This window comes from Rhinolophus sinicus, linkage group LG07 (assembly GCF_036562045.2).
Source record: "Rhinolophus sinicus isolate RSC01 linkage group LG07, ASM3656204v1, whole genome shotgun sequence".
Lineage (NCBI taxonomy): Eukaryota > Metazoa > Chordata > Mammalia > Chiroptera > Rhinolophidae > Rhinolophus > Rhinolophus sinicus.
The window spans coordinates 5,284,751-5,297,154 of NC_133757.1; the positions used below are offsets into that span (position 1 = coordinate 5,284,751).

At 43.6% G+C, this 12,404-nt stretch overlaps 1 protein-coding gene across 1 annotated transcript; it reads left to right on the forward strand.

The window, feature by feature from the left end:
- Positions 1-1,483: 1,483 nt before the first annotated feature.
- Positions 1,484-11,784, forward strand: TEX36 (testis expressed 36). The gene is made up of 4 exons (XM_019742159.2): positions 1,484-1,534; positions 6,208-6,339; positions 7,279-7,359; positions 11,488-11,784. The coding sequence occupies exons 1-4, from the start codon at positions 1,484-1,486 to the stop codon at positions 11,782-11,784; spliced, it is 561 nt and encodes a 186-aa protein (XP_019597718.1).
- The last annotated feature ends 620 nt before the right edge of the window (positions 11,785-12,404 follow it).

Consider the following 12,404-nt stretch of genomic DNA (forward strand, 5'->3'; position numbering starts at 1 on the left):
GGAGGAGGCAGCTGAGCCCATGACGAGAGCATGTTAGAAACCGAGGGGCTGGGATGAGTCTACTGTCACGCACTGGGGTACTGCCTCTCCCCTCTTCTCCCTTCCTCTACTCTGCTGGGGCCATGAGGACGATAGCTGCCTCCGGGGGCTAGCAGCACGTTAAGAGGCGGGGAAAGGGCCTCGTCTCGGAGCGGTTGCCAACAGGTGGCAGAAACCCAGCAGGGTTCACTTTTCTCTCATAACAAGGTTGCTTGTCTAGAGCTGGGACAGTGGCTCGCCAGTACCTGGCGGCTGCCACCACCTTTTCCTCCTACCTCCTTACCGTGTGACTTTTGGCCTGAGGTAGCGAGAGAACTGCCCCACCTCAGGCATTACCTCTGGGAGCCCCGCTCTCTGGAGCCTGTCAGTGCTGGCCGGAGGAGACGGTCCCACTGTCACTAACGTGGCAACTCTTGTTAGAACACCCGGGTCAATGATTAGGGAAGGAGCGGGATGGGGACACAATTTCTTAGCAAAAGAGAGAGCGGGACAGAGTCTCCTGTAGATGTTTACTTTGATTCTCACGTGGAATAGCCAAGAAAATTGTCAAGACACAGCATTTAAAAAGGAGAAGGAAAGAGAAGCAGACAGCACCTCACTAAGTAGAAGTGAGGTGGGACAGTATGTCAGCAGGGAAGGCCGCGTGGCCCTTGGGGACACTCGAGCGCTCTGCAGCTTTCCTTTGACCTGCTGCCCTATCCATTGGTTACTGACCATGTTTTCTCAGTTATAAACGCCGAAGGTTGTCGTGGCAAAGAAATAAAATGAAAACATGGGAAGGTGTTTAGTTAGCACAGCACCTGGCCTGTCATAATCTTCCATGGATGTTACTTCCTCTGGCCTCAGTGGTGTGCAGGTAGGTGAGTGAGTAGTGAGTGTGTCCTCTCCAGGACAATGAGTCTTAACTGGGACACAGAGGAGGCCATGCAAGGAGCATGGAGAGAGGCTGAGGTCATGGGCGTAGCAATGCCAGCAACGTGGGCAAGGTGAACCCCAGCCCAGATTCCGTTTACTCCTCTGAAAACTAAAAGGTTGGGGCAAGTGGTTACCATGGGAACATTTGACTCAAATATTATTGGTTCAAGGATTCAGAGGGTAATCAGTGTTTGCCATTACGACAACCTGGCCCTCACCTGCCTGACCTGTTTATGGGGCTTCCTCAGCTGGGACCTGCTGGCTCTCTGCCTCATACATTGGGGAGCAGCCGCTGCGAGGAACCAGCGGTGGGAACACTCAGAGAGCTTAGAAAACCCCTCCCCCCAGCCCCCATTGTGATGGGCGGCCTTGATTCTATGACGACAGCGGGCACTCCTGATGTCCCATCTGGTAGAGGCTGGGAATTAAAGATCAGGAACCAGGAGGAGTGGCTCCCAAATGTGTAGGACTTACGAGGTAACAGAGAGGTGAGGGAGCCAACCTCATCCACCCACAGTTCCCGCATAAAATGGCCAAAGGGAGACGCTTCAAGCCACCTTTCGACAAGGACGGAAGATGGGTAAGAAAGATGGTGCCCTCTTTTACCTTTCTCGCACCACGCAGGTGCGGGCAGGGGTCCCGACCTGATCCCCGCCCCAGTTCTGCTGCTTGCCGTGGCATGACTTCATAAATCACTTTGCTGAGCCTTGGTTCCTCCATCTATGAAATGGGGCTCGCATAGCATTCTTGGGAGAATTAAATGAGATATGTGTGCGAAACGCTCCGCACACTGGCACCTCAGGAGTGCCCACTACGCAGTACTGCTGCCTAACCTGCTTTTCTCCCCCAAAGCATCTATCTTCTAACGTCCTGTATAATTTAGTATCTGATGTGTATTGTTTTCTCCCTCTGCTAGAATATAAGCGTCACAGGGGATGGGATCCTTTGTCCTGTTTATTCACTGATTGTATCCCACGTGCCTAGACTAGGACCTGGTGCCCAGGAGGTTCTCCAAAAGCCTTTGAAGGAATGTATGTTATACAAGGAAACTCAAAACAAGTTCTGATTGGCCTATGATCTGACGCCTTTAGCCCCACCAGACTGGGAAAGGGTAGGAGTGAAGAAATGCATCATTTCCCTATCTTGATCTTTTGAAAACTTGACCTTTTCAGCTTCACACTCTTCCTTAGACCCCTCTCTTATGAGATCACTTACAAAGCCTGGTGGAATCATCACTCTTTCTGCCACGTTTAAGAAACATTTGCTGCACCTGTAAGTGTGAGGTCCTAGCCTTGTCGCTCTGTGTATGTGTGTATATACACATATACACATACATACACACACACACATTCTTTCTTCTACATCCTGCTTCATTCCACAGAGATTTAATGTGTGGAAAATATTCACAGTAAAATAGTAAAGTATAAATAAAATAAAAATTCAGAACCAGTTTAAATATACTTTAGAATAAGAGGCTGAGAATGGGAAAATATGTAACACTCACACACACACACACACACGCACACGCACAGAGCCCATATGGCCTGCATGGTAGCATTTGGGCGTCAAATTTGACTCTGAGTTCCCTGGCAGCTAAAGTAAAATGGGAAATAGTGTGAACTACATAACGCTAATCAGTTATGAAGGGAGAAATGTAAGCTTCTCACACTAAGTAGCTTTGCCTCTTTCTAAAACCTACAATATCAGTTAGGATTGTGTTTGACTGAATATTGTGCAAAGCTGACTACAGTGCCTTAACCAAATGGGGGTTTGTATTTCTCAAGTATCAGTAAATCCAGAAGCAGGCAGTTCCGGGCTGGTATGTATGTTCTAGGGAATCGTCAGAGGCCAGTTCCTTTCAGCCTTTTCCGACATCCTTCATGTGGGGATATTCAGCTCAGAGAGGTAAATGAGGGGGAGGGCAAAGAGCACAAAGGCAGAAGGCACCTGCCAATCAAGTCTGCCCCTTCCTGTGGGGAAGCAACAGCTCTCCCAGGAGCCCCGCCCCGCAGACGGCTGCTTTCATCTCTTGCAGTCTCTTGTCCAATTTAGCTGTAGAGAAGTTTGGGGAGGTGTTTTTAACCGGCCACATTGCTACCCCAAACAAAGTCAGTGTTCTGTGCAAGAGAGGAAGCGAGAATGAACATTTCATCTCCTATTGCAATCCCAGCAATGTGCCCAGGGCTGGGTTTAGCTGGAGAGAGACGGTCTCCCAGTATCCGACTTTAGCCCTGGGTGTGGGTCCTTTCTGCTGCCAGGACCTAAGAGCATGAAAGGAGTACAGAGGATCCTGGAGTTTCCCAAAGTGACTTGTAGACGAGTTGGGAAAATTAAAGAAATTGTTGGCTTCGAGTCAGCCGCAGCCCATTTGGGAGGACAGTAATTGCCACATTAGAAGTGACAGTCATTTTGCAGTTGACCTTGCTGGCTGTAATCTGGCTGTTGCCGGGTAGGAAAGGCTTTTCCACACACTGTCACCTTCCTATTTAATATTTCAGTCGCTGAGTGATTGAATGCAGCAAAATTTTCACCACTAACTAGTTAAAAAGCTATATTTCACGGTTACAATATCTAACAGAAGGGTTTATTTCACAGCTATTATGGTATAGCCATTAAATATATATTTTAAAAGAATAAAATTAAAATGCTAGAACCATTTTTTTTTTACACTGATTCAGTCCATGCACTCTGAGAATACAAATGAAGTCAAGTCAGTTGTCAGGTAGCTGGTGAGAGGGGTCGTTCCTGACCCTAGAACAGCTCTCCTCCCCGGCCTGATGTCCACAGCTGCCCCGACAGGAGGCTGACCGGTCAGACCGGAGGGGGGAGACGGGAAAGGCTCTGAGTTTGGAAGCCCTTTGTGTTATTTATATTTACTTTAAAAAATAATTGTTTAAAAATATTAGAAATATGTAAGTTAACTTTGAAACTTTTTAGGCTATATTAAGTGAGAAAAGCGAGGTGAAAAATAGTATGTGGCACATGGTCCAGTTTTTGTAAAGCAATGTAAGTTGCCCCTGCAGGTACAGTTGATTTCGTATATGATCACATGAACACTCAGTTGTTAATATTGTTACCTGGAGTGGCAGCGGGGATGACAGGAAGGGGAAGGAATAAGTGACCGGAAGTGACTGTGAAAAGGTATTTATAATTTTTAGAAATCACATTTATAATATGATCCTATGTGTGCAAAATTATATATATATATAGAGTCATGTAGGGATCTATGAAAAAGATGGTCACCCAAGAGTTAAGAGGAAAGAGTGATATAATTTCAGGGGAATTATACTTTCTTCCATATGCTTTTTAAATTTTTTATTATTGTTTGAATTTTTTAAAACCATGAGTGTGTATTACAGCTCCAATCAGAAACAAATACGCTCACTTTTGTTGTGGATAAAGACCATGTCAGAGATGCACTTACTAAGTAACATTTAAGTGGTGGGAAATGATCCTGAAAAGCAAGGCTTTCTCCTCCCGTGACCCCGCCCCCCTCCAAGGGGACCCTGTGGCCACTTCCCTCCGAGAGCCCGAGCCCGGGTGCCGGACGGCATGATGGTTGGTGTGGTCGTTTCATCACGCTGTCCCCATTCCTCATCCCGCAGGAGCCAGAGAGATGTGTTTAATGAGAGTCCTATTTGGGTATGTTCTGGTAAATTGTGTATTGTTGTTTTGTGTACATGGGTTATTTAGTTACAGAAATGGTGTCAGTTTATAGATCCCATTCTGTTTCTTCTTTTTTCCACCCAGCACTGTGTTTAAAAGATCCCTCCGTTGCTATGTGGCATCTAGCCCGCTGCTTCTCACCACCACTGAGAACGCCCCAAGTGTACAACATATATACTCTAATCTCCCCACCTTTTTACATAAATAGTAACATACTAAACACACTCTTGTGCTGACGCGAAACATAAGCCACCTGAACATACAGTTATATTGTGACTTGAGAAGGAATGAGAGAGAATGGCAGCGTGGGCTGATATAATAATTCAAAAGAGGAAGAAGAAGGACCTGCCTGAGGCCATGGCAATGGGTGTGGGGACAAAGGAGGGGACAGTTGTGAGCAAAAATAGACCCTGCTAACAGTTATTGCGCACTGAGTGTATACATTTACTCTTCTAATCACATCTACCCTACCAAGTTGGTATTATTATTATTCCCATTTTACGGATAAAGAAACTGGGGTTTGGAAAAGTTCAATCTCTTATATGAGGCTCCCTCACAGGAGAGAGAGCTGGGACCAGACTCAGGACTCTGAGTGTACAGTCTGTGACCCCCCCACGATATTATGCTTCCTCCCTTTGTGGGAAGTTTCACCAAGAGCTGGGGTCTTGAGTTTTGTTCGTATTTTAGTTTTCACTCATAATTCTCTCCTAAAGATCCCTAGGTCAAAGCCCACTTTGTTGGGCTGGCTTTTAAGAGGTGCTATTTAAATACAACTGGGGTGAGCTACAGTGGCTCCCACATCCTCCTCCAGGAATGAAGGACTCCTTCCCCCAGCTACTGAGAGCGCAGCCCTGAGTGGTCAGCCCACCTGGAGGAGAGCTGCCTCCCTCAGGTCCCCCCCTCTTCCTGGGCAGCCCACACCTAGTGACTGATCAATGAGGGCACACAAAGGCCTAGCCATCTTGCCCCAACTCAGGACAACTCTGAGAGGCCATCCCTTATCCAGAGCTTTCTGTGCTCTGGGGTGGTTGAGGCCTTTGTTGGGACCACTTCCCTCCACCTGGTCCCGTTTCCTTCCCTCCCCTTCATGGGGAGACACCAAGTCCCTCTAGCCCCTCTAAGAATATCCCCACTCTTTACTACCCAATATTCTCATTGAAGAGTCACCTGGGCCCCTTCACTGCTTAACTTCCATGTGTCTTAGGCTCTACCTCATACCTGCAGGAGGTTGGCTCACCCCTGTCGACCTGGGCTGGATCTTTGGCCCCTATTATGAGGAGAACACGATCTCAGATAACACATCTGTGTCTTCTCAGAGGTCATCAGCTCCCTTTCACTGGGCCACACCCTCTTCACCAGGCTCCAGCACAGCAGGGGTGGCCCAGGTAACTTGAAACAGCCAACAGTAATGGCCTTGAGCCGTTACACTAGTTTTTGTCTTGGAAAGAATACTTAACATTATGCCATTTCCACTGCATGCCAGAAGCACCCAAATTGCATTTTAATCACTTTACAGAGGAAGCCCTGATACTTGGCTTAGAAGTCAGATGCGTCTGGTTTTAATCAAGGCGTGTGCTGTTTTTCTAGTTCCCCCACATTGGACTAACGCAGAAGACATGGGAATCCATCACCAGTGCTATGTTAAAAGAGCCCCGCCACCCACATTTCTCTCAGCAAATAGAGAGGAAACTACCGCCAATCTACAAAGCCCGGGAGAAGGTGAGTCCAGAGCACGGGCCACGGGCACACGCCCCCACAGCTCTCCAAGGGGACGGCACCACTGGCATTTGGGGCCAGATAATTCTGCCTTGGAAGGAACTGCTTATTCACCATTCCTGGTAGCATCCCCACCCCGGTCACTCTGACCCCCTGGGTACTCTCTAGAAGGAGCTACCCCCTGGTCCAGACGACTGTGTTTCCCTGAAAATAAGACCTAGCCAGACCATCAGCTCTAATGCATCTTTTGGAGCAAAAATTAATATAAGACCCGGTATTATACTATATTATACCAGGTCTTATATTAAAATAAGACAGGGTCTTATATTAATTTTTGCTCTAAAAGACGCATTAGAGCTGATGGTCCGGCTAGGGCTTATTTTCGGGGAAACATGGTATCAGGTTAGGCCCGTGTATAGGCAAGAAGCAACACCTCTGGTTACCGCTCACAGACCATTCACACGCACGCTCTGCCTCCCAGGCCAGTGCGTGAGCAGCTTCAGGGGCCGGAAGTGGCCCAAGGAGAAGCAGGCATTGACTTCACACTTCGTGGACTCACCAGGCAGCGGCGCCAGCGCTCTGGCTCTCTAGGACCCTTCCTGGCCAGATGAAGACGTGGGCCTCCGTGGCCTCAGAACTCCTTTCCAGCCTTCAATTCCATGGGCCTGTAAACTTTTCCTTCCTTGCCTCCAAAGAAGGTGTTTTGAAAAAGAATTTTTATGATTGCTAGCAAGCTGGCAGTGGGGTTGTGTTTCCCAGCCGTGAGCTGACGTGCACTCCTCTGACCTCACCGGCTTGCTGTTTGCTGCATCCGCGGTGACGGCTTAGCTCTCACGTCTAGGCCACCTGCTCCTCCGTCTGCCTTCCGCCCCGTAGGCCGGTTCTGAAAGCCTGCTGGCGTTCTGATGTGTGCTTTTCGTCTCTCCCCTTCCACTTTCCCAGCAAGCTGTCAATAATAACTTCCCCTTCTCCGTACACGACAATCGGTACAGCTGTCAGAATTTTGGACACTTCTTTGACTCTGTGAGTATTTCTCTCCAAATTACTAATCAAATAGGGAGGGACATTGGAGCTCTTAATTTTCCAAGATGTGCTGAAGATAGAGGACGGACCTCAAAATTGGAACAAGGTCAAAATGAAAGCCTCAGAAGGTTACAGGTTAAAAAAAAAAAATGCATGAAGCTCCCAGAGTTCCATGCAGCTTTCAAAGTTGCAACAGCCTCCTGGTTAGGTTTTTGTGCACGTCATGCTTCCCAAAGGGCCTTCCCCTCAGCTGTCTCATTGGTGAGCTTTCTTCTTGTGACGATGTCGTGGGAAAGAGGGATTGCCTATGTGTGTGTCTGCTGGCAGAGCCAGGACCACGAGGACGGATCAAAGGGATGGAGAGCTTACATAACATAAAGAAGGACTTTCTGATAACTGGAGTTGTCTTTCCTCTAGAGGTGGTGGATCCCCCATCATTGGAGACAATGACTGCTCTTCTTAGTGGTGGCTTAACACAGCACTGTGCAATGGAAATATATTACAGTCCATATATGCAATTTTAAATTCCCAGTAACCACGTTAAGTACAAACAGGAAATCAATTTTTATATATTTTATCTAATCCAGTCATGCCCCAAATGATCAATTCAACATGTCATCAATTAAAAATTATTAATGAGATGTTTTACATTCCCCAAACTAAGTCTAAATCCAGTTTCTATTTCACACTTAAGGTACCTCTGAATTTGGAAGAGCCATGCTTCATGTGCTCAAAAACACATGTGGCTGGGGGCTATGGAGCTGGACAGGGCAGGGTTCGTTCACAGGTGGAGAGTTGTATCTGTTGATCTCTGAGAAGCCTCACACCAAACCTGAAAGTCGTGATGTTGATGAGGAGGATGTTAACAGCACCCACCCTTTGTCAAGCAGGTGCCATATGCTGTCTCCGCATATTATTTCACTTATTACGGAGTCACAACAACCCTATTGGTTAGTTACTCTTTTATCATCCCCAATCTAGAGGTGAGAAAACTGAGAACCAGCGAAGTGAAACGATTTGCCCAAAGCTACCCTCTCCTCTAGGATACAATATCTAAGCCAAATTAAAGCGGTTTAATTTTAAAATATCTGGTTTGCCTCTGCAGAGTATAGAATACAGAACCAGAATATGCACTCTGCCTGCTTCTCTAAATGGAATGTTTAAAATGATTTTGTAAGCTACCAAAGTAACCTAAGTCCTTTAAAATGTTCAAATAATACAGAATTATACAAAATTAAATTTGCACCCTTGTTTTCCCTCCTCACAATCTCACCTTGATGATTCTCTGATAATGGCTTGGTGGGTAAAGTTTGAGAATTTTTGCAATTCATATGCAAACATACATATATAAGTGTATATCTTGTTAATGATATAAATAGGATTGAACCACATGTATTTTACCAGAAGTTTTTGCTAGTCTCACAGAAAGCATTGGAAGCTTTCCAACTTTCTCTATGTTCTGAAATAGTTTATATATAATGTATGGATTTTCAGTTTAATGAAGATTAGATAGAATTTCTTGTAAATCTATTTGGGTTTGATATCTTTTTTCTCGCATCATGATTAATCTATTCAAACTTTCTAGCTCTTCTTGAGCAGATTTTGCTAATACGTGTTTGCCTAAAATTTACTTATTTCATTTGAAATTAATTGGTGTAATATTTTTTAAAATACTCTTATTTTGCAGTTCTTTTAAATCTTTTTCAGTTGAATGTTTAGTTCATATATTTGCAACTGTTTCATTATTTAATTCATGAAATCTTTGAATATGTCTCAGATTATTGCTTTGGCTACATCCCAAAGGTTTTTCTAACTAGGATCTCATTATCATTTGTTTCCAAAATAGTTTATGATTTAATTTTTGATTTATTTTTTAACTAAAAATACTTTACAAGAATGTTTTGAATTTTCTATATGGCTAGAATTTTTAAAGACCATCGTTTTATTGAAAATATCTGGTTCTATGGGTTATAGTAAGTTTTAAAGAATGCAATCTGTGATTTCTACTTTTTGAATTATAAAGATTATCTTTGTTATCTTGTATATGATTCATATTAACAAGTGCTTCATGGGTGTTGAGAAAGAATATATATTCCCCATCTGTTGGTTACAAAGTTCTTCATCTTCATTAATGCAGGACTGTTAATCATGTTATTTATACCTTCATGTACTTTTCTTAATATTGGTCTTGAGATGTCAATTTCTCCTTCTAAGACTATCCTTGAGTTTCTAAATAATTTTTGCCTCATATGATTGAATACCATATCTTTCTGCATAAAAATTCATTATTATTTTAATTTCTTAGTGGCTTTTATTATTTATCAATGTGAAGTGACCCTCTTTATATGCTTTAATGCATGTAACCAATTCATGTAACCATTAATTCTATATTGTGACATTAGCACTGATATTAATTAGCATAGATATTAATGTCTTGTTGTTAACATTTGTTCCTTATATTATGGTCCATTCCTTTGTCTTTATACTTTGTAGTCATTTTGTTTTGGGTTTGCTTTTTATTATAAACAAAACAGAACATGGTTTTTAAAAATTCAGAAGTCATCCTTTACATAAGAATTTAGCCCAGTCACATTATCATGATAATTTGTTTTTGGTTTTATTTTTGCCATCTCATTTTATGTTTCCTATTTGTCATGTTTGTATGTTATACCTCCCCCCAACTTTGCTAGATTGAATTTATTTGCTCACTCTGTTTTTCATCGATATCCTGCCACTAGTGGTTACCCTTAAGTATAAATGTTTAAGAAATATATTAACAATGTATTACTCTATGAATAAAAAATTAATATCTATAGCTTTTCCTCAAGAATAAGGTCGTCCTTCAGAGTGCTTACTTCTGTCACTGCCTGTTCTGGGGGTCCTTGTATTGGGGGAGTCTGTGCTCCGCAACTCATGGAGGTGTCATTCTCATGGGATAATGTCAAGTGGCCCTCACTTCTCTAGTCAAGTTGAAATCCTGAAATTTCAGTTCCAGGTTGGTGACTCACCTCCCGGCTCTTGGCTTGTTTCTCCCCACGTTTCCCCTCTGTCCCTCCTTTATTTCCTATTTATCTTCTTGTGGAGTCTTAAAGTTTCAGTATATTTCATAGTCACATTGTCAGCAAGTATTTGGACTTACAAGCTTTATTTGTTACTTTCCTTGTAGCTCTTTCCTTATTCATTTCATCCCTTCCTTTTATGTATTTATTTTTCTGGAGTATCTGCAAGAGATTTTTTAGAAAGGTGTGACCAGCATCTTTCCTTTGTCCCTCCAGAGCCACTCTCCGCTTTTCTCTCTGCCGTGGGCCTGGGGGCTGACCCGTGTGAACTCCAATCCTCCCCAAGCCTCTCGCACACAGAGCCAGTGCACTGTTTCCTGGGGTCTCCCCACACAGAGCCCCTTTATTAAACTCTCCTTAAAGTACCCTAATTTGAGTATGCCATCTGCCACTCTGGCAGGTGATACTCACCCTTATGAAAGGACAACCTCACTTTACTAACATAAAGCCTAGGCAATCTGATGTCTATTTCCTTCTAGTCTTTTGTCTAAGCATAGTGTTTTCTTAGTCTTCACCTGGTTATGAGCACCATTTTGAATACACGGTGATTCTCAGGGTCATGTGTAAGGTCCTGAGAGTTAGTGAGGACGCCTGTGGCCAAAGATCCAAAGGTGCTGCTTCCTTGTTGGGAACCCTCTGGGATGGGAAAGAATCCACCTCTTCAGACCTCTCAAAGTGAGAACCACCTGTCCTGCCGAATGCTGGGGGTGCAGCCCAGGTGGAGACACTGAAGAGCCACCTGGGCGCAGGGAACGTACCTAGGGTCCCTTGGAGTCCACACTGGTTAATATAGGCTGTTTCCAGCTGTGGTCTTTCCGGTTCTGCCCTCCATGTCTCTAGAAGTCCAGTCCCCTCGGAGTGGAAGGCTTCGAGAACAATAATAAAATAACACCAGCCCGTTTTGAGCGTTGATTTATAGCCTTCGACAGGTTGGTAAAGGACACCTCTGGAAATGGTTGTCACAGTGTGCATTTCCACACAGGATGTCATGTAGCTGGTTTTATGAAAGACCTTAGAACTGTGTTACCTTGAATATATTTGTCCTAATCTTCTTGTAATTCTTCCACAGGGCATGGGACGTAGGAAGATCCCCCCAGAAAAAAGGCAACATGTTTCAAGAAATTTCAATCTTTGGGCATGTGACTATATTCCATCTTGTCTTGATGGCTTTTCCAATAACCAAATATCATATGTCTATCAGGAAGCTGTGGTGGTCCCAATTTTCGGACGCTTTCCAAGACATTATAATGAGATATGGAGCACTTTCCAATTTATTCCCGAGCAAAGTTGTACAGAGGTTTTCAAAAAGGATCCCAAAGGAAGGGTTGCTATCAGTAAAAAGGCTGGTTCTCCACTGAAGCTCTAATCCTTCCAGAAGATTCTTGATGAGTTTTGTAATATTGGTATTTCACTGGACATTCCGATCAAGCACAACAATTTAACATAAGATTTGTTTAGAATTAGAGATTGTATCTGCCTTGAGGCTGAAGTTTTCTTGTAGTAACATAGGGAGGAACGTCCCTCCATTGAGAAACCAGAATGGCAACAGACTTGCTACTCCCACCTTTAAGACATTTTTATGATTTTTAATAAGGCTGAAAAACATTCAAGTCCTTATAAAATAAAGATATGTGAAGATATATGCATATTAAATGAATGTGTTTTAAATGAAAATGTGTTTAATGAATTTTAAAATTGCCACATTAACTTTTGGGGGAGTTATAAAAATGACATAATTATTATATCGTTACATTTTCATCTTGAAATTTCAAACAATGCTGAGGAAGTAGGAGTCCCCTTTGGTTTCATCACATCTCCAGGCCTTTCTCCCATCCTCAGAAGTAAATTAACCGTTTGTTTTTATTCTGTGCATTTACAATCACATACTAGATGAGCATAGCTACATAAAAATCTGAACATAAACTGTGTTGCGTGGTACCTTATGTTCCGTAACTTTCTTTTGATATTTAACAGTGTATTTGGAGT

Excerpts from the sequence above, each read along its gene's own strand:
- TEX36 (XM_019742159.2), top strand. The coding sequence starts at position 1,484 with ATGGCCAAAGGGAGACGCTTCAAGCCACCTTTCGACAAGGACGGAAGA. Across the intron at positions 1,535-6,207 it reads TCGACAAGGACGGAAGATGG|TTCCCCCACATTGGACTAAC; the intron begins GTAAGAAAGATG and ends CTGTTTTTCTAG. Across the intron at positions 7,360-11,487 it reads TTGGACACTTCTTTGACTCT|GGCATGGGACGTAGGAAGAT; the intron begins GTGAGTATTTCT and ends ATTCTTCCACAG.